This window comes from Euleptes europaea, chromosome 1, assembly GCF_029931775.1.
Source record: "Euleptes europaea isolate rEulEur1 chromosome 1, rEulEur1.hap1, whole genome shotgun sequence".
NCBI classification, from domain to species: domain Eukaryota; kingdom Metazoa; phylum Chordata; class Lepidosauria; order Squamata; family Sphaerodactylidae; genus Euleptes; species Euleptes europaea.
The window spans coordinates 2,779,752-2,806,787 of NC_079312.1; the positions used below are offsets into that span (position 1 = coordinate 2,779,752).

Here is a 27,036-nt window from a genome sequence, read left to right on the forward strand (position 1 = left end):
ATGGAGAGCTGGGTCAGAGAATGTGGACCGGAGACCAGTTCCCAGGCGGTGGCCCTGGCAGAAGGATTCCTCCAGATCCAGGCAGAGAACGTGAAGCCGGAAGAGCAGGTGAGAAGGTTTCCTGCTGGGATCCCCAAAGGGCAAAAAATGGGGAAGAGGCTATCCTCATACTCCCCTCTCTTCATATGCCTGACTTATTTATTTATATAAAATCATTAGTTGCCCTTGTACCTTATGGGACTCAAGGCAGTTTACAGTGTAAACAGAACATAAAATATAAAAATCCATAAAAGTCATATAAGGCCATGAATTAAAATTATAATTTAAAATTGCTGATGGGCAGAAAAACAAAACTAACTGAATGCTGTCCTGAATAAAACTGTCTCCAGCTGCCTCCTAAAGATTCACAGTGAGGGGGTCAGGTGCATCTCCCTGGGGAGGTTGCTCCACAATGGTGGCGCTGCCACCAGAAAGGCCCTCCCTTGTGTACACATCAGACAAGCTTCTTTGGTTGATGGGACAGTCAAGAGGGCCACTCCCTGAGATCTTAATTCCCAAGCAGGAATGTACAGGAGGAGGCAGTCATTTAGGTACCCCAGTCCCAAGCTATGTAGGGCTTTCAAGGACAAAACCAACACCTTGACATAGGCTCAGGAGCAGATCAGTAGTCAGTGTGATTGTTATAATATTGGGGTCACATGTCCCAGTAACCGGCCGCAACCAGCAGTTTAGCTGCAGCATTCTGCACTAACTTCTGCTTTGGAACACTCTTCAAGGGTAGCCCCAAGTAGAGTGCACTGCAGTAGTCAAGTCTGGATGTAACTAAGGCATGGATCACTGTGGCTAAATCTGACTGAAGCAGGACGCAGCTGATACACAGGCCAAAGCTGGGCAAAAGCATTCTGAACCACCGCTGCCACCTGGTTTTCTAGGGTGACTGCTGTGTTGTGCAGCACTCCGAAGCTGTGAACCTGACTTTTCAAGGGTTGTACAACCCCATTCAAGACAGGGGAGATCTCAAGTCCCTGATCTGCCTTCCTGCTAACCCAGAGAACCTCTGTCTTCAAGCTCTTTTTCAGGAAATCATCCAAGAAAGAGTCCGCTCTTCCCACCTTTCCCAAACGTTCTCCAGCTTAATTCTTCTCCTAACTCTTCTGCTGTTTCAGGAGCCGATGGAAGGAGCAGAGCAGGGTCCGGCAGACCCTTGGCAGAGATTATTCTCTTGGGAGATCAAGCAGGAGAGTGATGAAGATGCCACCTTTCTGGGTAAGGACGGGCATCTTTCAGCCGAGTTTCTTTCTCTCAGGTAATCCTGAAATCCACAGTACATCCCTTTTCAGTCTGTAGAGAGGGGATGTTTGTTTGCCTTGAGCTTTTCCTGCAATTTAAAAAGGTGTATCATTACAGGCCCAAACCAGCACTTGGAATTCTAGACAAGAGGCAGAGGGATGAGGCCTCACCTGGGAAGAAAAGCTATCTAGAGAAGGGACCAATCTAATCTCCCAGGAAGAGGATTCCAAAGGGCGGGTGGAGCCATAACACAAGAAAGCCCATTTTCTCCAAACTCAATGAGGTCTAGCCTCTCTACCGAGCAAGGACATACATGCAGGAGAAAGTGATATCTGAGGCAGGATGTAGAGGGCTTTAAAGGTGAGGACCACCATCTTCTATTGGACCATCAGTGAACAGGCTAAACATCTTCCCACTTTGGTTCTTGTAGGTTATCCGGGCTGTGTAACCGTGGTCTTGGTATTTTCTTTCCTGACATTTCGCCAGCAGCTGTGGCAGGCATCTTCCGAGAAGTAACACTGAAGGACAGTGTCTCCTCTGAAGATGCCTGCCACAGCTGCTGGCGAAACGTCAGGAAAGAAAATACCAAGACCACGGTTACACAGCCTGGATAACCTACAAGAACCAATGAACTCTGACCGTGAAAGCCTTCGACAATATCTTCCCACTTGTTTGTTTCCCTTGCAGGGCCCAGAAGGATGTTGGATGAATATTCTGGGAATTCCATTCAGTATGATGGAGCAGACACACCATCTGTGCAGACAGATCAGGTAATGAAGAATCAGTGGGGAGAAGGGGTGGGAGCTCCCTTCACATCTCCCTGTGGCTGAAGGAATCTCTTTCCCTTTGCTTCAATCAAAACTGCCCCACAAGAAAGGCTGTGAATGCCTCAGGAAAAAAAGCTTCCTCTGGTTCCTGGCGGGGAACTCCTGGCTTTGTGGTCTTTGTGGATTTTTCCATTATTGCTGAAGAGAAAACATTTCCTTATTCCTCAGGGGCTGGTGACTTTTGAGGATGTGTCTGTGGATTTCTCTGAGAAGGAGTGGGCTCTGCTGGATCCGAGCCAAAGGGCTCTGCATGGGGAAGTCATGGAGGAGAATTATAGGAATCTGGCCTCTCTCGGTATGGCTCTCCTTTTCCATAAGTTGATATTAAAAGCAGGATTTGCTCTTATTGTCTGTCATCTGATGCTGGGGAAATCACCAAACACATGAATAGCAAATCTGTGGCTGTTGCCGCACTAGGTATTCCCAGCGATGTATTAAGAGTTTGGAAATGTTATAAAAAAAATACTGTTCGCACTTTCTATGTATTCCCACCGATGTATTAAGAGTTTGAAACTGTTATAAAAAATACTGTTCGCACTTTGTTTGGTCCCTTTAGCTGTGAAGACAATTCCAACCATTTTTTAGCTGTGGCATCCAAAAACCCTTTTAAAGCGATGTTTTTTATAACATTTCCAAACTTTTGATACATCGCTGGGAATACCTAGTGCGGCAACAGCCTGTGTTTCTTTGCTGTTCTCTGTTTACTGAGTTGTAAAATCTATTTTCATTATTTGAACTGAAGCCCTACACGATAACCCTAAAATCAGTTCAGAAATTTTAAAGAATGCTAAAACGTACCCAACCATGCAGTTCCTCCACCCGAATGAGATTTCTGCTTGTGGGAGTGCGGTGATTTCCACCGATTCCCCCATCTCTCTCCATATCTCAGCGTTGTCCTCTGTGGTCTTCCTGAGGGTTTGCTGCTGAACCCCAGGAACAAAACATCCAGGAATTTATTGGTCCACAGCACAAAGGGGAAGTGGGCAAGTCCTGCTCTGTGAAATCTACAGATGGTTAGATGCACACCAATGTTAGCCATTCTCAACAAGTCCTGTGCTGTAGAATGCCCCTTCCTCCTTTTCCTGGTGGGCAGGATTGCTGGGTCTCTTCACAAAGACAGGGATGGAAGCTGCATTTGGTGGTTTCAGACTCAGCTGTCAGATGATGGTTAATGATCTGCCTTTGGAAGAATTTGGGCAGCCTAAGAAAGCTTCTGTCCCTTTTGGGGCTTGCCTTCCCCATCCTGTGGCCCAGGGCTACTCTGCTGGTTTTTGCTCCATGACAGCCTTTCCCCAGAGTGATTTCAAAACATGCTGGGCAAGCTGAGGCCACCTCTCAGAACAGGCTGGTGTTTCTGGTTTGCAGCAGGAACTTCCGCTGCCTCTTCTGTGCCCAGACATTAGCACACCTTTCCTTCCATTCTGTTCCCCTGATGGGATGGAGTGAGGTTGTGCAAACTGGCTGATTTGTAGCTGCATGTGTGTTTTTTCTCCTCCGAATTAGGGCTTGTGATTCCCAAACCTGGGCGTGACTCCTGGCTGGGAGAAGGGGAAGATCCATTTGTTCAGGTCTCTGAGGAGGGAGAGAGATTGGCAGGTAGCTACTGAGTTGTGTGGTGGGAAATTTTTTCTCTCTACTTTTTCTAACTTGAAGTATGAGACAGAACAAGCAATAACCAAGGAGGTTCCGAGTTCCCCTTGCAGTCTGCAATTTGCACTAAATATCAACATGACATTGAGAGACATGTCAGAAGCTAAGTGTCCCTAGCTTCAGAGGAGAGGCAGGTGGTACCAGAGACAGGGCTTTTTCCACAGTGGCACTTGGACTGCAGAACGCCCTTCCCCTTGAGCCTTGCCTGGCACACACACACCCTTCTCTCGTCTTAGCCTGGCACACACACACCCTTCTCTCGTCTTAGCCTGGCACCTAAAAGTTTCTTTTTCACTTGGGCTTTTCATTGAAGGCTAGACCTTTTGCAATTATTTTTTCTCGTCTGCTCCTAGAGTGAATTCTTTTGAGACTCATTTTAAGCTGTTCAATCTTCTGTGCTCTGGCTGGGCTTTAAAATTTGCTTTTAATTGTTAGCCATTTTAATGGCATTTTTTGGTTTGTATTATGTTTTATTTAGCAAGCAGCCACAAGCAGGTTCTCTGAAGAGGCAGCATAGAATTTTTTTAAAGTAAATCGGAAGTACAGGGGAACAGATATCAATGACATAGATATCATAATGGATCATATTCATTTAGTACCAGGGCAACAGGCAGACAAAGGCTACCTCTTCTCCTAACTTAGGATGCAGGGCCAACTGAATTTCTTTTCTTTGGTAAAGAGGAGAACCTCCCTCCTTCCAGTCTTGACTTTGTCTACTGACAAGATGTGTGAGGGGGTGCAGTTGTATAGGCCTCAAGCTCCTCACCAAATAGGCCTAGTCAAAGAAAAAAACAGATGAATGGGAAAACAGAAGAAGAGTTGGTTTTTATATGCCGACTTTCTCTGCCACTTAAGGGAGAATGAAACCAGTTTACACCTTCCCTTCCCCACAACAGACACCCTGTGAGGTAGGTGGGGCTGACAGAGTGTGATTGGCCCAAGGTCACCCAGCTGGCTTCATGTGTAGAAGTGGGGAAACCAACCCAATTCACCAGATTAGCGTTCGCCACTCATGTGGAGGAGTGGAGAACCAAGCCTGGTTCTCCAGATCAGAGTCCACTGCTCCAAACCACTGCTCTTAACCATTGCACCACACTGGCTAATAGAAGCATGGGGGGTTTCCTCTAAATTCCTGGATTAATTAAGTCAGGTTGCTTAGAGTCAGGAATATTCTGTGGTCAGGCCAGTCTGCCTGAACTCCACACTGTGTTGTGTGTGCCCTTCCCCTGGGTCTAGAGGTGGATTGAGAGCAATCCCGCTCATTTCAGACTGAGGAAAAACAAACCCAATCCCAGCCAAAGGTTCCAAGGGAGCAAAACTAAAAGTCTGTGGAGCACTTCCATCAGACACTGCAAAATTGATCCTTTTGGCCCTGCAGATGGTGCCTTCAGCAAGTCAGTTCCAAGGAGGAACTCTCTGGGCTTGCTCCTGCCTGCAGCTTTTTAGCCAACTTGCTGCAGAACAGGAGGAAGACAGACATACCACTCATCAAAATGGAGCTCCAGCCAATCAGAATCAAGGATTTGAAAAGTGACAGATGCCCTGCCCCTTTAGGGCCCTGACCAACAGTAGTGGGGGAGTTAATGGGCTTTAGGAGGGTGGCCACATGACTATGCAGAGTGTCTAATGGTGTTTTTGGAATAGTGGCTGCTGGTGGTTATAATTTTTTTAGTAAAATGGCCGCCACTGTGTGTTTGCAAGAGAGTGGCTGCTCATCTCCAAAACTGGAGAGAGAATAAAAAAGGCGGTGGTGAGTAATTTGTCCTTTTCCATTCCCAGAGTTTTGCTAGCAGGCTTTGGGCCAACAATGGGGTTTGAAAAAGCAAACATGTTTGCACTGTTCCCTCTTCCAGCCTTTCTCTCCTGGCACATGAAAAAACAAAAGCAAACTTTCCCCTTTTTTGCTCTAAGGGGGGGGGAGAGGGATCCAGTTCAAATTTGGGACACTCCTACACCTAGGCACACATTGCCTTACAGTGCACTCCTAAAGAGAGTTACTCCAGTCTAAGCCCATTCATTTCAATGGGCTTCGACTGGAGTAACACTCCTTAGGAATACACTGTTAGAGAGTTATCCTTTCCAAAGCATCTATTTTCTTAAGGGGGGAACTGGCCTATGAGTGGAAATCTCCAGGCTGGGAGACTGGGACTTCAGCTGCTTAGGAATGCAAAAAAGAGTTTTAAAGCCTATTTCCTTTTTTTTCACCCATGTTTTTCTCACTTAATGTTGGCTCAGCTGTCCATTAAAAAATAAAACACAGAGAAAAGCACAAGTCATGTTTTAGCATTTCCCCCCTCCTCATAAGAACATAAGAAAGGCCCTGCTGGATCAGACCAAGGCCCATCAAGTCCAGCAGTCTGTTCACACTGTGGCCAACCAGGTGCCTCTAGGAAGCCACAAACAAGATGACTTTTTCCTCCTCCACATATGTCTCCCCGCTTCCCCGCTTGCAAGGGAATCTTCAGAGGGAGAGGGGTCAATGTCTCTTTGCTTCACCTTGAAGCGCTAAGGAGGGTGGGAGGGTTTACCAGGGTTCCTCGACAGCATCATATCGTGCTGACAAGAGACAGTCCTTTGGACAGAAGACACATGCCTGCAACCTCCACCTTCCCCCTCCTCCATGTAAAAGCACCCCTCTCCACTTATTCCTGCACACATGCAATGTGATTGCTGCACACATGCAATGTTCCTGCACACATGCAATGTGATTGCACATATGCAATGTGATTGCTTTGAATAAAGCAATCAAAGGAGTGAATTTAAAAAAAAAACTCCAGAGAACAGCTGAGGATTCAGACATTTAACTCAAAAGCGTCCCTGCAATGTGAGCTAGCTACCAAAAATGAAATTGATTGTCCTTCTATGGTGCACTAAATGCAGGTCCTACAGTAAGATGGATCACCTGTTTAAAAAGTGCCGTGAGAGGGTCTGTAAACAGTGTGGTGGACAGCTAGAAGAAGGTGTGTTATTTAGAACCTCTCAAAGAACCACCCATTTCAGCAAAATACATATTTATGATTTTGAATGTACTCAAGAAACAGAGGAACACATTCTTAATTCACAGTGGGTAGCCGTGTTAGTCTGTTTGCAGTAGTCAAAAAGGGCAAGAGTCCAGTAGCACCTTAAAGACTAACAAAAATATTTTCTGGTAGGGTATGAGCTTTCGTGAGCCACAGCTCAGCTCACGAAAGCTCATACCCTACCAGAAAATATTTTTGTTAGTCTTTAAGGTGCTACTGGACTCTTGCCCTTTTTGACTACATTCTTAATTATGTGTTTGCTAAAGCATTTGGCATAAATTATGTGTTTGCTAAATCACGTAAATTAAATCACATTTAAATCACATAAATTATGTGTTTGCTAAATCAGAAGGAGATTGAGACTGGGAAGGGCAGCCATGAAGGAGCTAGAAAAGATTTTGAAGTGTAAGGATGGGTCACTGGCCACCAAGACTAGATTAATTCATGCCATTGTATTCCCTATGTATGGGTGTGAAAGCTGGACAGTGAAGAAAGCTGATAGGAAGAAAATAGATTCCTTTGAAATGTGGTGTTGGAGGAGAGTGTTACGGATTCCGTGGAATGCCAAAAAAACAAATCAGTGGGTTATAGATCAAATCAAGCCTGAACTGACCCTAGAAGCTAAAATGACTAAACTGAGGCTGTCGTATTTTGGTCACGTCATGAGACGACAAGAGTTACTGGAAAAGTCCGTCATGCTAGGAAAAGTTGAGGGCAGCAGGAAAAGAGGAAGACCCAACAAGAGATGGATTGACTCAATAAAGGAAGCCACAGCCTTCAGTTTGCAAGATCTGAGCAAGGCTGTCAAAGATAGGACATTTTGGAGGACTTTCATTCATAGGGTCGCCATGAGTCGGAAGTGACTTGATGGCACTTAACACACACACGAAGCATTTGGAGACGACCCCAAATGGGCAGCCTCAGGTAAATTTAAGGGTGAAACATGCATGCAACAATATTTTAGTACATTTACCACACAAAAGCAGTTTAAGCATTTTACCTTCAAAGCTCATAACTCCAAGGATATGATTCTTACTTTATTGTAAAACAGTTGATTTTAGAGAGGCTGGATCCTGAGCTGATTGCTGTGTGTGTGTGTGGGGGGGGGGGGTTGATGAGCATAACTATAAAAAGCCTTGACATAAAATGCATCAATTCTTTGAATCACTTACCAATAGCACTTTCAATACTCTCCAAAGCTCTGGGATTTGAAGGGTCTAAAAGTTACTTTCCTCGTTATTTTAACACATTTGAAAATCAAGGTTATGTGGGTCCTTAACCCGATGTCAAATACTATGGTGTAGACCACATGATGCCTAAAGACAAGGAGGCTTATTTTGCTGTGGTGTGAGGAAAAATCAATGACTTTTGATCTTCAAAAGAGCTATTTTTTATTAATTTTTTGCCACCTCTGTCTGTGGCTATCCCACCCCCTACCCTCACCCCCTGATGGCTACCACAGGGAAACAAAGAGGTTTTCATCTTCCATTCAGTGGCTCTATAGAGCACTCTAAAGGGCAGTGGATTTAAGGTGGGGTAAAATGGCTTTTGAATTTAATGGCTGCCCACAGTGCTACAACCTGTAAGAGTTCAATGAAGCAGCAGGGTGTTATGAACTTAAACGGGTTTGAAGTGAAGACCATTTGGGAACATGAGTGGAATCTAAAAAACATGGATGAGCCTGTGAGGACATTTCTTAAAGCAGCATAGTTTCCTGACCCCCTGGTTGCACTAATGCCATTACCCTCACCTACAAAGCAGGGGATGGGGAGCAAATACACTATTTTTACCAGTCTGTACCCCTTTGTGAATGTAAGGTGAACTTGCCCTCTAGGGCACACAAATATTATTCAAAATAATTTTAGGGCTCCCACATATTATTTTGGATTTGCTAAAGTTAAAGTAAATCCCCCAAGAGGGCCCTTCTTCCCTGTGTTACCTTCCAAGGCAGGTGGAAAGCTCTGTTTTATACTGTGCAGGGCCTGTGCTGAAATCAAACAGCAGGAAACTTGCATTCATAGCAATAAAGAGAAGACCTTGTAGGGAACCTGGTGTACTATCAAGTTAAAAGTGGTTTTAGTGAAAGGCTACAGGGTTGTGAAAATATTTGGGTTTTGAGGGGAGATCCAGCAAGTTGTTTTCAAAATACATAAAAAAGGTACCTCCAGCAGAAACAAGATGCTTCTGGGTACTCTGAATGGTGTGTAGATGAGTCAGATAAATAGAAAAACATTACTGATTTTATAATGTCCTCTGCACAAATTTAACCCACCGAGAATTAAGAAATAATTTAGCAATCTGGTCTTTTATGGGGTTTGAGCTTATATGGGAGGGGCACAAAAAGACTCTCTCCTTTTTATAGAAGTCAGCAATTGAACTTGACACTTTATGCAAGCAACACAGTTGCTCTGTCATAGAATTAAAACCCATGGAAAGAAGTAATTGACTGCCTCTGCACTTAGTCTCTTTCATTCCGTTATACAAAATATGAGTTCATCAGGTTTGTCTCATTTCTCATTCTGTTGGTTTCTCCTTTTATTCCTGCAGAGAAGGAGAACAGGAACAGTGAAGAACAGCAAAGAGGGGAAAGTGAAGCACAACAGAACTGGAAGAAGGAATCCACTAGTTCTGAAGGTGCTGACTGCCATGAAATCACGATGCAAGAAGCAAGTCACAAAGGAAAGAAAAGGATTACATTCTCTGTGTGTGCAAACTTCTTAGCTGGCACATCAGATCTTAGCACACAACAGAGAATGTCAGATGTGGAGGAATTGTTACAACAGTCAAAGGGTACAAAGAATGTCCACCTGAGCAAAAATGATATTTTACACAAAAGATGGCATATAGAGGAGAAGCCGCACAAGTGCTCAGAGTGTGGAAAGAGATTCAGGCAGAATGTCCACCTTATTGCACATAAAAGAGGACACAGTGGTGAAAAACCATATGAGTGCTTGGAGTGTGGAAAGTGCTTTAGTCAGAGAGCAATTCTTACTTCCCATCAAAGAATCCACACAGGGGAGAAACCATATAACTGCTCTGAATGTGGAAAGAACTTCAGGGAGAGTGGAAAACTTATTTGCCATCAAAGAATCCACTCAGGAGAGAAACCATATCAGTGCTCAGAGTGTGGAAAGAGCTTCTCTCAGAGTGGAAATCTTGCCTCTCATCAAAAAATCCACACAAGGGAGAAACTGTACAAATGCCCTGAGTGTGGGAAAAACTTCAGTCACAGCTCGGGTCTTACTTACCATCAGAGAATCCACACAGGAGAGAAACCATATAAATGCTCTGAGTGTGGAAATAGTTTTAGTCGGAGCACAAGCCTTACTTATCATCAAAGAATTCACACAGGGGAAAAACCATATAAATGCTCTGAATGTGGAAAGAGCTTCCGTCGCAGTTCAGGTCTTTCTTCCCATCAAAGAATCCATACTGGAGAGAAACCCTATCAATGCTCTGAGTGTGGAAAAAGCTTCAGTCTTAACTCCGGACTTACTTCCCATCTAAAAATCCACACAGGAGAGAAACCATATAAATGCACACAGTGTGAGAAGAGGTTCAGTCACAGCTCTGGTCTGTCTTGCCATCAAAGAAGCCACACAGGAGAGAAACCATACAAATGCTCTCAGTGTGGAAAGAGCTTTAGAGAAAGTGGAAAACTTACTTCCCATCAAAGAACTCACACAGGAGAAAAACCATATAGCTGTTTAGAATGTGGAAAGAGTTTCAGTCACTATTCAAGTCTTGCTTACCATCAAAGAATACACGCAGGGGGGAAACCATATAAATGCACTGAGTGTGGAAAGAGCTTCAAGCATAACTCAGGACTTATTTCCCATCAAAGAATCCACACAGGGAAGAATCCATACATCTGCTCTGAGTGTGGGAAGAACTTTAGTAAGAGCACAGTGCTCAATATACATCAAAGAATTCACACTGGAGAGAAACCATATCAATGCTCAGAGTGTGGAAAAAGCTTTACACAGAGTGGAAATCTTGCCTCTCATCAAAAAATCCACACAAAGGAGAAACCATATAAATGTCTTGAGTGTGGAAAGAGCTTTAGTCACAGCTCGAGTCTTGCTTACCATAAAACAATCCACACTGGAGAGAAACTATATAAATGCTTAGAATGTGGCCAGAGCTTCAGTAAGAGCTCAAACCTTTCTTCTCATCAAAGAATCCACACACGGGAGAAACCATATAAATGCACAGTGTGTGGAGTGTGCTTCAGTCACAACTTGGGGCTTAGTTCCCATCAAAGAATCCACGCAGGGAAGAAACCATATACATGCTTTGAGTGTGGAAAATGCTTTAGTCAGAGCACAATGCTCAATATACATCAAAGAATTCACACTGGTGAGAAACCATATCAGTGCTCAGAGTGTGGAAAGGGTTTTTCTCAGAGCGGAAATCTTGCTTCCCATAAAAAAATCCACACAAGGTAGAAACTGTATAAATACCATGAGCTGGATAGTTCAGGCTAGCCTGATCTTATCAGGTCTCAGAAGTTAAGCAGGGTCAACCCTGGAAAGTATTTGGATGGGAGACCTCCAAGGAATACCAGAGTTGTGACATGGAGGCAGGCAATGGCAAACCACCTCTGAAAATTTCTTGCCTTGAAAACCCTACAGGGTTGGCATAAGTCATCTGTGACTTGACTACAAAAAAAATTACAATGATGTGATTGTATCAAGATATCTGATTGGTTATAACTAAATAAAAGATAAAGAGAGCCAGCATGTTGTAGTGGTTAAGAGCGGTGGTTTGGAATGGTGGACTCTGATCTGGAGAACTGGATTTGAGTCCCCACTCCTCCACATGAGTGTTGGAGGCTAATCTGGTGAACTGGAATTGTTTCCCCACTCCTACACATGAAGCCTGCTGGGTGACCTTGGGCTAGTCACAGCTCTCTTAGAGCACTATCAGCCCCACCTGCCTCACAGGGTGTCTGTTGTGGGGAGGGGAAGTGATTGTAAGTTGGCTTGATTATTCCTTAAGTGGTAGAGAAAGTCAGTATATAAAAACCAACTCTTCTTCTTCTTAACATAAGGGCAAATAATCCAGTCAGCAGGTACATATGATATACATCTGACATAGCAAGATAAGAAGGCCAATTTTAACTTTAAAAAAGCAATTAATATAGCTTTTTTCTGAAACTGAACTAACTGCCATGATAAAGGTAGATCTAAGCAACAGAGTTCATGGACAGTTGAAAAAGTACATAAATTCTCAGTCTACTTGAAACTCTGCAAGAAAAGAGGACTGATATCATTGTAGCCACTACACCCCGAATGCAGAGTCTTCTTCACTGGCACCTCTAAACTGTGAAACTCCCTCCCCACAGCCATCAGTCTGGCACTAAACTTTACCAGCCACTGTAAGTTTGTTTTGTCTTTCTTTTTTTCCTAGGCATTTATATGATTTCCCCACACATGCTGAGAATTAAAACTGCCTTTCAGTGTCGATACATTTTGCATATCATTGATTTAACAATTTTATTTCTGGTACTTGCTTTTTCATGTACAGCATTGTTTCTATGTAACCCATGTCATTTTCTCATTAACATATACTTTTATTTCAATTAAATGGATTAGAATTTAGAGCCCAGGGAGCCAAAGTTCCCAGAGTATGGGTAGTTAGTTAAATTGCCTCCATATTTCCAAAAGATAAAGAGTCCCATTCCCATGATCTGTCTGGACAGCAGCAGAGAGAAGGCCTAGAGCTTGACTTAGGGAACTGCTAATTTTTTGCTGGCCCAAGTCAGAGAAATAAAGCATCAAGAGCAACAGGAGGAGGAGGAGGTGATGAAGAAGAAGGACAGCATTTCTTTAAGTGAACATTTTGGACTTGCTCTTTTCTCTGTGTTATTGGACACCATTTGTTAGGATTTGCTTTTGGTCAGAATGTGCTCTGCAAATGTTTCTACATTCATAGCAATTATGATTCAGTTATACTTATGGCTGTGAAGTTGTTGCACTTAAGGTAAATATTTGTTACCTTGAAAACACTTCACATGTTTTCTTTTTGAAGCAATTTCATAACTGCTTGCCAAACCACAAGAGTGCTGTCATTTATTCAACTGAATCTCATCCCAACTCCCCAACTGGAAAAGATAAATTAGGAGAGGAATCTATGTAGCCAGAGTTTTACTGTTACATACAGGTGCTCTTTAAAAAATAAATTATTATTAACAGATTGGATACAGGCTAAATTTTCCACTCATGCAAGACAGTTCTGTCAGTGGAACAGAACTTTCCTGGGTCCCACTTCTGCTGGAACCCCCTGATCTCAAAATGCCACTCCTGGGAAATAGAGGCCCTCCGGAGCAGCACAAGAAGCAAATCTGTTGGGAATTAAATGCGGGTTCCATCTCTGTCAGACAGTTAAGAGTTAATTGTTTGTGTTGTTTAGTCTCAAGAAAGTGATGTAATGACATATGTCAGTATTCTATTGGTTAGAAAATCGCCATTGATTACATGCCAAAAGTCACATACCTGCAATTGAGTTTAATTGCTGTCCTTTTGTGTAGAAGAGACAGCAGGTTGTCAGTCACGTTTTGGATCTTACACCGACCAGATGCAAGGCCTCTCTGCTCTTAGGAGCAAAGGTGGATTTTAAGCCTGTAGTTACCTGTTAGTGCAAACTAACAAGTTTTGTAGGGAACTAGTCATGTAGAAATAAAGTGTTACTGTATTTTTCGCTCCATAAGACGCATCTGACCATAAGACGCACCTAGTTTTTAGAGGGGCCATCCCATGCAGCTCAGAGCACTTTCAAGACCCCCCGCCCGGCTTCTAGGGACCCCCTGGAAGTCTGGCGGGGGGTCTTTAAACTCCTCTGCTCTGCCATCCCAGGCAGCGCAGAGCACTTTCAAGACACCCCCCCCCCCGCCCGGCTTCTGGGGACTCCCTGGAAGCCCGGCGGGTTAGGGTTAGGTGCCCAGGCAGCACAGAGCAGTTTAAAGACCGCCCCGCCCAGTTTCCCATGGTTTTAAAGCTCCCTTTAAAATCTGGTCAGAGTGTGTTGAGAACAGCCCCTGGGAAGAATGCTGGCAAGAAAAAGAGACTTATCAGGAAACAGGACCACTAAACCCCATCTTCTGTGCTCTGAATAAAGTAGAATCCTGAAGGGAACGAAAGAACTCAACTGACCCTTAAGGACTTCCCTCTTTAGCTGTGTTATCTCAAATAGACGTTACATGTATTCTGAGTTAATTTGCAATTAGAACGTTCTTTTCCACAAATTTCCCTTTTATTTAAAAAATTTAACCAGTAGAACATAAATAAAAAGGAACAGCAGTCTTTAACTAAAGGGTAGAGAAAACACAGTCTGGCACTGCTCAAGGAAGACAGCTGCAGGGCCTCCTCCTTGTGGCCCCCATGCAGAAGGTCCCATATTCGGACCCCGGTCAAAGGCCCAGACTGAGAAGGATGATTAAAGGAAATAAAGGCTCTTGTGCAGGGGTGTTGAACTCAATTGTTACGAGGGCCAGATATGACATGTCACTTGGTTGGGCCGGGCCATGCCTCGCCAGCCCAGATTGAGAGTGGGAGGGGTGGCTGCCGCGGCTGGCTCGCAGGCCGGATAAGAACTCTCAAGGGGCCAGATCCGGCCATCGGGCCTTATGTTTGACACCCCTGCTCTTGTGCATGAAATAGTTCCTGGCAAGCAGATGTGCCACAGGGAAAGGTGTTCACGGCACCCAAAAGCAGGCACATGTTGGAAAGATCTGCACCTGTTGAATTCCTTCTGTCAGAGGCACAGAAGGGGGTGTGTGGAGAAACAGGGTTGGACCTGTGTGTCACACAGGGTCACTTCTGAACCCAAATTGGCTGGAAGCCGGAGGTTCCTGATGGCTGGAGGGACAGTCTCAGCTCTTGCCAGGAAAAATCCCCTTTCTGTCCCCAATCCAAGGAAATATTTTCTTCTCTATTGCAACACCTCAGCATTTCTAACACTTTGAAAGTGCTTGAGAAAGGGTAAACCTGAAAACACCAGCATTTTGTGAACAGAAAACCATATATCAAGATAAGAGGGTCTTGTAATAACATAAGGATTAACAGATTTTATTCATTTAGAAAAATGTTAAGTCACCTTAGCTCCACAACATCCTTCAGCTGTTTGCAATGGAAGCAAAGATTTAATCATGAGAAGCCAGGAAAGCGCAGGGGGAATGAAGACGGTGGAAAATATCCCCTCTGCGAAAAATCACAGGGAGTTTAACCACTTTGCAGATCTGTCAGAGCCTATGAAGTGTAGAGTTTAAAATGTCAAACTAGGAAATCCAAGTTCGAATTCCTAGCTGCCACAGAATGTTGCTGGGTGACATTGGGCCAGTTGCACACACTCAGCGGGACCTACCTCACAGGGTTGTTGGGAAGATAAAATGGAGGGGATGAGAATTATCTAAGTGTGCTTTGTGTCCCACTGGGGAATGAGGCAACACAGACAAGGAAGGGTGAGAAAATAGCCTCTCCTTTACCAAACAAATGCGGAGTAAGAACCTCCCTTAGCTATCTGAATCAGTATGGTTTGGTGTGTGTGTGTATTTTGCTATCAAGTTACAAGTGACTTATGGTGATCCCTTAGGGTTTTCAAGGCAAGAGGCGTTCAGAGATGGTTTGCTGTTGCCTGCCTCCACGCCATATCCCTGGTATTCCTTGGAGGTCTCCCATCCAAATACTTGCCATGGTCGAGGCTGAGAGTGTGTGACTGGCCCAAGGTCACCCAGCAAGTTTCCAGGGCAGAGTGGGGATTCGAACCTAAGTGGTTTAGTTTGTAGTATATCTGATTAGGATCTAGGATGTCCAGGTGCAAATCATCACTTTGCCACTGAAAACTGCTGGCTGACCTTGGGCCAGGCACAGATTCTTAGCCGAACCTACCTCACAGGGTTGTTCTGAGGATAAAATGGAGGAGAGAGCAATGTAAGCCGCTTTGTGTACCTGTAGGGGAGAAAGGCAGGGTATAACATCGGTTATCAGTTTAATTTCGCCTACAGTTTTTCAGGAAAGGGTGATCTCTGAGACTTGTTGCTTCATCTGGTATTGCTGCAACACTTCTTTAGGAGGAAGAGCTATAGGGCTGTCAACTCAGGGTTGGGAAATTCATGGAGATGCAGGGATAGAGCCTGGAAAGAGCAGTAGAAGAAGAATAGTTGGTTTTTATATGCCGACTTTCTCTAACACTTAAGGGAGGCTCAAACCGGCTCACAATCACCTTACCTTCCCCTCCCCACAACAAACACCCTGTGAGATGAGGGAGGCTGAGAATGACTTGCCCAAGGTCACCCAGCTGGCTTCATGGGTAGGAGTGGGGAAACAAATCCAATTCACCAGATTAGCCTCCGCCGCTCAAGTGGAGTGGGTAATCAAACCCGGTTCTCCAAATCAGACTCCACCTCTCCAAACCACTGCTCTTAACCACTACACCGCACTGGCTCTCTTTGTAAGGTTTCAAGGAAGGACCTCAGCAGGGTATAATGTTGTAAGAATCCACCCTCCACAGGGGATCTGATCTATATAATCTAGAGGTCAGTTGTAATCCCAGATTTCCAGACCCCACCTGTAGGACAGCAACCCTAGGCTGCTCATTCACTGTTGAAACTACTGCAAAACCAAGATGTTCCACCAGGCCTATGGTTGAGGGCAGCAACAGTGTGTAATCATAGCTGGCCTCCCTCTCCTACCCACCCCACATTTGATCTGTTACCAACTTGTTGAATCTTAAGGGGGTCTTTCCCCAGACTCGCTGTAGACCTGTGTGCTATTAATAGGTGCCAACTGATTTTATTGTTAGATTTTAGTGTTAGAATTGTACTGCACCAATTGTACGTATTATGGTTCGAACTGTTTTTAAATAATGTTAACCACTCTGAGCCTGGCCTTCATCAGGATAGAGAGCAGGATACAAATTTAATCAATCAGTCAATCAATCCTGTGGGCAGAGTGAGCAGACAGCATTCTAGTCTTGTTATTTATAGATCGCCTTTCTCACTGACATGTTTCCTGAATAAATTCTCCATCAATATTCAAATAATTCCTTTTGGCTTCCATAATCTTCCTCTTCACCTGTTTTAAACAGAGCCAATAGATGGTGATTAAAGAGGAGAATGCGTGAAATTGTAAGCAGAGGAGCTCACATTTCAGAGGCTCTTACAAAACCACTCTCAGGAAGGCAAAAAAAGGAAGATTTCTGACTCGATCGAGAAAGACCAAGCCTGAGTGAGAGGGCAACCATCTTGTTTCCTGGCAAACCTCCAGTGACCTGAAAAGTGGGTTTAGCTGTGACTTAGCTGTGAAAGAAACTGAGCCTCAGTCTTCCAATGAAGAGAGGGGGACAGGGTGGTTTCTGAGTCAGAAGAGTTGTTTTCTGGTTTTCTGCAGTGTCCTGTGCACTGAACAGGCAACCTAATACAGCGGGGGAATGCCTTTCCTTGATTGCACAAAGGGGAGGCAGTTTGGGGTTCTGGAGCCCTTTGAAAGATGATGGTCCCAGTCCGAAACAGGGCATGCCTCATAAACTCTCTGGGAATGCTGGCTCCTTCTCTTTTCTTTCCTGGACAGCTCCTGGTGCAAGTTTCTAACACAAACTCAGAGGGGAAAATCATTCAGAGCAGTGAAAGTGGGTCACATGTTTCCTCTACACTTTATCTTGGTTTTATTGAACTTGGTAATGGACAGGTAGACAGTGTGGCATAGTGATTAGAATGAGAAGTGCAAAATGTGCACAAAGAGTCTTGAATGCAATTTAATAGAATGGCTCCAACGTGTTTTGTGTCAAAGCCCTTCCTCAGAGGATCTACAATGAGAATAAAACTTTAAGTTAAAATCTTATGTTAAAAATACAAGATAAAACATACAAATAAAAGTCATAAAAAACTTCTGGATAATTAGGTTCTAGGACATATCAACAGAGGAAGTCTCTGATGCCCATCCTCTATTTCCTCTTCCCAGTCTTCCAGCAGTTGCCAAGATAGGCCTGGTAACTAGGGTTACAATAATCTACATGGGGCCTGGAGTTCTCCCAGATTTACAACTGATTTCTGAAGTACAGAGATCAGTTCCCTGGAGGAAATGACTGCTTTGGAGGGTGGTGTCTATTATTACATCCTTGCGGAGGTCGTTCCCCCAACCCTCCAAACCCCAGCATCTCTAGTTTAAAGGATGGGGCGGTAAGTGATGTGAAAGACCTCTGACTGAGACCTTGGAGAGCCTTTCAGACTACCTGGAGCACAGTGATCCACTAACCCAGTAAACAGGATTTCACATGTTACACCACACTAGAGTGTTTCCCCCCTCCCCAATCCAATATTTCAGCTCAAGTAATTGTCACTATCCCTGAATTGGAGATGCCAGGGATTGAACCTGGGACCTTCTGCATGCCAAGCAGATGCATTGCCACTGAACCATGGATCCAGGTCACAGAGGGAGGAATGCAGGACTGCCACCCAGCTCTCTGAGAATGTGCATGTGGGAAACGGTGTTGTATTCCATACTGGGAAAGGATTTCACAAGACAGGGAAAGAAGGGATGGACAATCGTCTCCCTGTTTGCAGCTGGCTAACAGGTGATGATTGCAAAGGAGTGGCCGTGTTAGTCCGCCCTTCCAAAACAAAACAAAAATCTAGTGTTAAAGATTAGCATTTATGGCGAGCCCATAGTAGCAGGTGTGACTTAGCTGTGCATGATGTCATCTTAGAAACATATCCCCTCTCTCTCTCTCTCTCGCACACACACACATGACACCAACAACATTGTTTGCGTTGCAGCAGCTATCAAATCTCTGCTTGCAGTTTATGTATTAGTGGCGCAGGTCCTAAGGAAGGGACTCTTCAGTCAAGGGCAGGGTTGGAAACCGAGCGCTGGCAGGGACCGTGGAGGTCATCTAGTCCATCTAGTCCCTGGGGTCAGGGCAGGAATAGGCAGCTGACGGGGCATTCTCACAAGGGCTCCCGGCCATTTCCTACCCAGAGGGAGACCTGCTCAGCTTCCCCGGGGTTGCTGTGTCAGCCTTTCAGTCTTATCCTTAGAAAACATGCAGAGAAGGGAATTCACAGTGGGTAGCCGTATTAGTCTGTCTGCAGTAGTAGAAAAGGGCAAGAGTCCAGTAGCACCTTAAAGACTAACAAGAATATTTTCTGGTAGGGTATGAGCTTTCGTGAGCCACAGCTCACTTCTTCAGATACCACTGTGAATTATCCTCTCTTGCAGTCCAGGACGATTGGGACAACCGTCTTCTTAAGGAGAAGGCAAACTGGACCCAAATTTCTCAAATCAGCCACAAACCCTGAAAGATCCCTGCCTTGCTTTGCTCTCTTGTAGGACAAAGATATTGATTTATTCATCTGGAAAAAATTTTGTGCTGCCTCTCCAGCCAACCTGCCTCGAGGTGTTTAAAGAGCAAAACTTAATTTTAAAAAACCTAAAAGATTAACAGTTGTCAATGAAAACGCAGCATAAATAATCCAGGCAGAGTGTAAAAACATAGCTCCTTGCGCAGTTTAAAACGAAGAGCAGTCTCCAGACCAGAAGCACCCTGTAAAGATGATTCCCAGTGGGTCGCCGTGTTAAGTCTGTCTGCAGCAGTAGAAAAGGGCAAGCGTCCAGTAGCACCTTAAAGACTAACAAGAATATTTTCTGGCAGGGTAGGAGCTTTCGTGAGCCACCCTGCCAGAAAATATTCTTGGTAGTCTTTAAGGTGCTACTGGACGCTTGCCCTTTTCTACTGCTGCAGAGTTAATTCTACTAATGCAGAGTTAATGCAGGCCTCTGGCAGGGCGAAGCCAGAAGGAGACCCATCTTTCGCCTTCTGGAGAGAGTCAATGCAAAGGTTAAAGGGAAGGAGGCTGCATTCACAGAGTGGCGTCCACCAAGCAGACCACCCGGCTTGCAGCCGTCACTTCCTGCTCCGCTGCCATTGTGCCACTTGGCTGGTGCGGTTGGGGGCCGGGTTAGGGAGGAGGAGGCGGCAGCAGCTGCACCGGGAGACATTTTACGAAAGAGGGTAAGCTCTTTTTTTTTCTTCTTTGCAAAGGAGATTTTTCCTTTGCAAAGCCTCTCCCTGGTTTTGAGAGTGGAGCAGCCCGGGGGGGTGGAGGGGGGAGCGTGCAGAGGGTGTTGCAAAGAGCCTTGCAGACTTCGCCGCCTCCCCCACCCCACCGGGAAGGAAGAATATGTCCTGAATATCATTAACCAGCGGCCTCCATTTTCCAAAGCCCTTTTCCCCCTGCTTGCTCTCTGCAAGAGCTGCTCTTCCCCGGAGGCCGGGCTGAGCTCCTCCCTGCAAGCCGGTCTCTGCACGGGCGGCTCTTGGCTTCTGTGCATCCCGCGGCCGCCTGCAAACCCTTCTCTAAACCGCCTCCCTTTTGGCATTGGGTTGCAATCCTTCCCATCCGCCTGGCTTTGTTCGGGGACAGGCGTGGCCTCCAAAGGCCTGCCGGGTTTGTTCTTGCAGTTGTGCAGGAGCAGACTTGGGTTTTTGGAGGGTTCCCCCCCCCCTCCACTCTGGCATGCTGATGGTGCAGTTTTGTCTTTCTATCCCTACTAGCAAATCTTCTTTTCTGGGTGCCTTCTGCATCTTGGCACGCTTCAGTGCCCTTGGCTCATATAAGGTCTTTTGTTTCTAGCAATCTGCCTCCTCTCTTGCAGAGGTGTTAGTCTGTCTGCAGTAGTAGAAAAGGGCCAGAGTCCAGTAGCACCTTAAAGACTAACAAGAATATTTTCTGGCAGGGTAGGAGCTTTCGTGAGCCACAGCTCACTTCTTCAGATTCCAGTAGTAGAAAAAGGCAAGAGTCCAGTAGCACCTTAAAGACTAACAAAACTATTTTCTGGCAGGGTAGGAGCTTTCGTGAGCCACCGCTCACGAAAAAGAAGTGAGCTGTGGCTCACGAAAGCTCATACCCTGCCAGAAAATATTTTTGTTAGACTTCAAGGTGCTACTGGACTCCTGCTCTTTTCTACTACTGCAGACAGACTAACACGGCTACCCACTGTGAATTATCTTCATGGAAGGCACCACATTTAGCCGTACAGAATGGAAATCCATCAACCTCTTCAGTGGCTCACAGCTCACTTCTTTTTCGTGAGCTGTGGCTCACGAAAGCTCCTACCCTGCCAGAAAATATTTGTGTTAGTCTTTAAGGTGCTACTGGACTCTTGCTCTTTTTCTACTACTGGTATCTGAAGAAGTGAGCTGTGGCTCACGAAAGCTCAGACCCTGCCAGAAAATATTTTTGTTAGTCTTTAAGGTGCTACTGGACTCTTGCCCTTTTCTACTACTGCAGACAGACTAACACAGCTACCCACTGTGAATTATCTTCATGGAGATGAGCTGTAATTCTTCTTCTGAAGAAGTGAGCTGTGGCTCACGAAAGCTCATCCCCTGCCAGAAAATATTTTTGTTAGTCTTTAAGGTGCCACTGGACTCTTGCCCTTTTCCTCTCTTGCAGTCCAGGGCGCTTGGGACAACCTTCTTCTTAAGGAGAAGGCAAACTGGACTCAAATTTCTCAAATCAGCCACAAACCCTGAAAGATCCCTGCCTTGCTTTGCTCTCTTGTACAAAGATATTGATTTATTCATCTGGAAAAAAGTTATGCTGCCTCTCCAGGGAACCTGCCTTGAGGTGTTTAAAGAGCAAAACTTAATTTTAAAAACCCTAAAAGATTAACAGTTATCAATGAAAACTCAGCATAAATAATCCAAAAAGGGCAAGAGTCCAGTAGCACCTTAAAGACTACTGCAAACAGACTAACACGGCTACCCACTGTGAATTATCATACATAATCCAGGCAGAGTATAAAAACATAGTTCCTTGAGCAGTTTAAAATGAAGAGCAGTTTCCAGACCAGAAGCACTTTGTAAAGATGAACTCCTCGTTTTTACTGGGCATACAGTGCTTTTCAAACTTGACAGCATATTTAGATTTCTCATCTGCATAACTAGTGAAGAGGTACGAAGTTCAAAATCAGGTCTTACCCTTCTCTGGCTCCTCCACAGCTCTGCTGGCTTCCACAAACAAGCTGAGCTGCTGTTTGGTCTGTAAATACTCATGTTTGTCAGTATGACATTATTGGGCTTGTCATTCCCTATGAATATTGAGTTCTGTGACTTATTATCTTATATTCTAATAGCAAAGTTGGCAAATCTTTTGATACTGAAATACGGTGACTGGAGCTGTGAACGGGCAAGACAGATCTTTCTACAAACCCCAAAAGTGGCCCCTGGTTTGCAGAAAAATCTGAAATCTTTAAAAAAAAAAACACAGGGAGTTTTAAAAACCCAAAAATGACAAAAGGAGTGTCTGTGGCTTTAAGCAATGAGTTCCATCTGTGGCTATTGGTAGGCAATCAAAAATTAGGGAGGGGCTGTGGCTTAGTGGTAGAGCATCTGCTTGGCATGCAGAAGGTCCCAGGTTCAGTCCCCGGCATCTCCAGTTAAAGGGACTAGGCAAGTAGGTGATGTGAAAGACTCAGCCAGTAAAAGGCAGAGAGAGGAGAGAGGGGGTAGGGCCCTTTAAAGGCCTATTTTGGCCTTTGAGGGAGGACTCACTGGGGCCAGGCCTGGCTAGAGAGGGGGACAGGGTTTGGGGAAGGAAGAGGACTCAGCAGGGTATAATGCCATGGAGTCCACCCTCCAGAACAGCCATTTCCTCCAGGGATACTAGGGTTGCCAACCTCCAGGTGAGAGCTGGAGATCTATTGGAATTATAAATGATCTCCAGATGAAAGAGATCAGATCCACCAGAAATTTGGAGGGTGGACTCTATGGCAATATACCCTGCTGAGGTTGTTTCCCTCCCCAAACCTCACTTGCCCAAGGCTCCACCCCCAAATATCCAGTTATTTCCCAACCTTGCCCACCTGCAATGAGATTTTGTGATATGGGAGGTACGGTTCTGTTGGTTGGTTTAGAACTGATCATTCCTTGCATTTCAGAATTCTTCCTTCTTGGTTCTGTGAATTCTGGAAAATCAGAAAGCCAGGCTAAAGTTTTATATCTGAAGATTATATTTGGCAAAAGCGTGGAAGCAAAAAAATTATCCAAAATCAGGACGCAAGTTGTTGTGATCATGAGCCAAGAGAGGGAGAACCTTATTCCCCTCCCCCTCAAGGAACTGAAGTGCAAAGTACTCGGAAAGTATGGAATGCCTTCCATTTGCCTTCTTTATCCTTCCAGGTGGTGCCATACCTTCTTTGCCATCTCTTTGGGGCAGAGAGAAAGGAGCTTTGAATCCTGAATGTCAACATTTTATCATAGTCCTTTTGGATGGGGAAGAGGAAGGTTTCTTCCATTATCTGTGGCAACAGAGGAGTATTTGTTTGCTTCTCTTTCCAGGGTGTGGTGACCTTTGAGGTGTCTGTTCATTTCACTGAGAAGGAGTGGGCTCTACTGGATCTGGCCCAAAAAAGGCTTCACAAGGAAATCATGGAAGACAATTATCAGAACGTGGCCTCTCTGGGTAAGGCTCTCCTTTCCCTTGATTCACAGATGGTGAAGGCAGAAGTCCTCTATATGCTAGTAGTGAAGTGGACAAATCTGAGGATACTTAAATCTGGTGATTGAAGCCTTGAATGGGCAAGACAGATCTTTATACAAACCTTATCAGGTTTGCAGAAAAGTTTGAAATCTGAAAAAAATACGTTGGGGGGGGGGGCTTTAAAACCCCAAAACGATAAACAGAGTGTCTGTAGCTTTAAGCAGTGCATTCCCTCAGTGGCTGTTGTGAGGCAACCACAGCATTCCTGTCTTGGTTCTGTCAGTAAAAGGCAGAGGGAGGGGCAGAACCCTTTCCTGGCCCATTTTATTTTATTTATTTATTTATTTCAAATTTATAACCCGCCCTCATCCCCAGCGAACCGGGCTCAGGGCGGGTAACAACAATTAAGAACATAAATAACTAACATACCTCCTTAAAACCATTAACGTTAAAACTATTAAAATCCTAATCAGATGGCCATAACTTTGAGGGAGGATGCATTGGGGGCAGGCCTGGCTAGGGTTACCAGCTCCAGATTGGGAAATTTGTAGAGATTTTGTGGTGGAGTCTGAGGAGGACAGGGTTAGGGAGGGAAGAGGCCTCAGCTCTGTGAATAGTCATAGAGTCTACTCTCCAAAGCAGTCATTTTCTTCAAGGGGGACAGATCTTAGTCATCTGGTGTTCAGGTTTAATTCTGGGAGATCCCCAGGTCCCACTTGAAGGTTGGCAAGTCTACACCTGGTAACAGCCTCTGGATAACTTGAAACCTCCTGGTTTGCATGACTCAACTAGGCCTGGCTGCTTGCCAATAGTAGCCGCCCTATGAAAGCCAGTGTGGAGTAGCAATTAGAGCTTCAGAGTAGGGTCTAGAAGATCCAGGTTCAAATTCCCATCTTACTGCAGAAGCTTACTGGATGTCCCTAACCAGTCACATTATTTCAGCCTAATCTACCTCATAAGGTTGCTATGTGGATAAAAAGGTGGAGAGAATAAATTGATTTGGTTCTTTCTGTACAGAAAGATGGGGTATAAATTAAGTAAATAATGAATATAGCTGAAGATGGTGGGCAAATAAAGGTAGGTTAGTGAATGGCTGAGAAGGAGAGAATGAAGCAGGTGAAGGAGAATCATAGAGTTGGAAGGGGCCATCTAGTGCAACCCCCTGCTTAATGCAGGATCAGCCTAGAACAGGGATGGGGAATGTCAGGCCCGTGGGCCGTTTACGGCCCCCAAGGCCATTTTCGGTGGCCCTCGGGAGCTCCAGGGCCCTGCCACAGAAACACAGCGCAGCAGGCCCTCCCTGAAGCCACAGTGTGCTGGAACACTGTGGCCACTTTAAACCCTCTCACCGACTGTCAGCTGTTAATCGGCGGAGGGGGGAGGGAGAAAGACTCTTCCCCCAAGGGAAGGCGAAGCGTTCTGCACAAGAGTTTAAACCTCTCTCGCCGCTGAGGGAGGTGGGAAGAAGAGGAAAAAGCCAGCCGCTCCCGGCGGCGGAGCATGCACGTGGGAGCCGATCAGGTGGAGGACATTTGTGTGGGGGGGGGGGAGGTGGGAAGGCTGAAGCCCGGTCGCATGGAGCTGGCTGTGTGTGTGAAGGCTTTTCTCTCTTCCTTTTTCTGTCACTCTCTATCCTATTCTTTCTCTCATCTTTTTCTGTCTCTTTCTTTCTCCCCCCCTCTGTTTCTCTCTTTTTCTTTTTTTTCTCTCCTTCCCTTTTCTTGCTTGCTTGCTTCCTTCCTTCCTTCCCTGCAGATCGCCCGCAGGCTGCAAGCTGCAGCCCCCTGGCACCTCGGTTGCCTGGGCCCACCGCTGGCTGTCCTCCCACTTGGGAGGAGGGGGAAGACCTGGGGGAGTAGAGGCACCCTCCAAGCCTTCTCTGCATAGCCTCCCCTAGGGTTGCTAACCTCCAGGTGGTGGCTGGAGATCTCCTGCTATTACAACTGATCTCCAGCCAATAGAGATCAGTTCCCCTGGAGAAAATGGCCACTTTGGCCATTGGGCTCTATGGCTATGCAGTCTTCCTCCCCAAACCCCGCCCTCCTCAGGCTCCACCCTCAAAACCTCCCACCAGTGGTGAAGAGGACCTGGCAACCCTAGCTTCTCCCCCCCACACACCAGGAGATCTACGCCTGGTATGGCCCCCGAACAATGTTATAAATATGCAAATAGCCCTTGGCAGACAAAAGGTTCCCCACCCCTGGCCTAGAACATCCCTGAATATGGAGAGAGGATATGGGGGTTCCCTGGGGAGAGAAAGAGGAAATAGTGTGGGGAGGGGAATACAGGGGAAAGGGAGGCACACCCCACCCACAAGTCCTTGAAGACTCCCTAACCATGCAAGTAGGCCTGACCCAGTGGCTGGCACCAAACAACTGGGCCACAGTTTTCCTAGGTGGAGGCTGCTGGAGGGGAGGAAGGCTTAAGACAAGAGAGCCAGCATGGTATAGTGGTTAAGAGCAGCGGATTCTAATCTAGAGAACCTGGTTTGACTCCTTCACATGAAGCCTGCTGGGTGACCTTGGGCTAGTCACAATTCTCTCCAAACTCTCTCAACTTCACCTACCTCACAAGGTGTCTGTTGAGGGGGGAGAGGGAATGTGATTGTAAGCCACTTTGAGAAACCTTAAAGGTAGAGAGAAGCAGGGTATAAAAACCAACTCTACTTCTTATTTTGCTGTGTTCAGCGTAGGTTTAGGCATGGCTCACGGATTCATTAAAAGGAGGCAGCAGACGCCTGAAGAACAAAGAAAAACAGGATTTACCAGGGGGAAGTTTGGCTCTATGTCATGATGAGCTGAATTCCTGCCTGCCAGGCACCTCTTGTATTCATGTGGGGAGGTGCTGTTTTCCTGTTCTGGGCTGGAGAGAAAGGGAAGACAATGTATGCCGTTCTGAGCTCTTCTCAGGTTGAGTGGTATTAAAAATGTCCTCAATAAAGAAGACAGATTTACAAGTCTTACACATAATTTCTGGATTGTTAGGAGTTTTTGGGATCCATTGCCACCTTTTCCCATCCTGGAAGAACTGTGGTATCTCTTCAAAGGGAGAGGAGCCCTTAGATAATGGCCCTTCATCAGAGCTGCAGTAGTCTGGGATGTCGGATCCTGCTTGCCTTGGGAGGGGACTAAGATAATATATCCTGGTGTCTCAGTCTAGGCTGAAGTTCCCGCTCCCTTCTTGTACACTTTAGGCCACTATCTGTATCAGCAGATGGATCTTTCTAGATCCAAGCAGTAGTCCCCTCCCCTCCTACTGCATATATCCTCCGTTTTTGCCATTATGGACCTTGAGCTTGTTTGGAGGTTCTAGCAGGGGAGTGCAGCTATCGTATGCCCTTGACTGAAGAATGGTACCCTCCTATCTGGGATGATCATCCTCTTCCACCGAGTGCGCAGCTTCGAGAGGGATGTGCATGGAGCAGTGAGGGAGGTAGGGGACACCCGCCTAGCCAGCCAGATCAGCCGAAACAACCCTGGCCATAAATGGGGTGACAGATTTCACAGCCAGATCGCCCTCACATCCCTGTTCATTCTACTTATACCAGTGTAGGCTTAGGCATGGCTCACAGATTGAGTAAAATGAGGCAGCAGAGGCTTGAAGAACAAAGGATAACAGGATTTAGCATGTGAAGAGCCAGCGTGGTGTAGTGGTTAGGAGTACCCATTAAGAGTAGCTGAGGTTTAGCCTGTTTTCAAAATCTGAATATTTCTTAGTGTTGGAATGTCTGGAAGTAATTGGTCTGTTTCTTTCCCCCAAAGAAGAACTT

At 45.6% G+C, this 27,036-nt stretch overlaps 1 protein-coding gene across 1 annotated transcript; it reads left to right on the forward strand.

Annotated features, from left to right (window-relative positions):
* LOC130493395 (zinc finger protein 883-like) lies at positions 1–26,507 on the forward strand. The gene is made up of 8 exons (XM_056867121.1): positions 1–108; positions 1,167–1,266; positions 1,978–2,060; positions 2,286–2,412; positions 9,335–10,360; positions 10,613–10,812; positions 23,126–23,249; positions 26,461–26,507. Exons 1-8 carry the CDS (start codon positions 1–3, stop codon positions 26,505–26,507), a joined length of 1,815 nt encoding a protein of 604 aa, XP_056723099.1.
* The last annotated feature ends 529 nt before the right edge of the window (positions 26,508–27,036 follow it).

Excerpts from the sequence above, each read along its gene's own strand:
- LOC130493395 (XM_056867121.1), top strand. The coding sequence starts at position 1 with ATGGAGAGCTGGGTCAGAGAATGTGGACCGGAGACCAGTTCCCAGGCG. Across the intron at positions 2,413-9,334 it reads TAGGAATCTGGCCTCTCTCG|AGAAGGAGAACAGGAACAGT; the intron begins GTATGGCTCTCC and ends TTATTCCTGCAG. Across the intron at positions 10,361-10,612 it reads GAGGTTCAGTCACAGCTCTG|GACTTATTTCCCATCAAAGA; the intron begins GTCTGTCTTGCC and ends AGCATAACTCAG.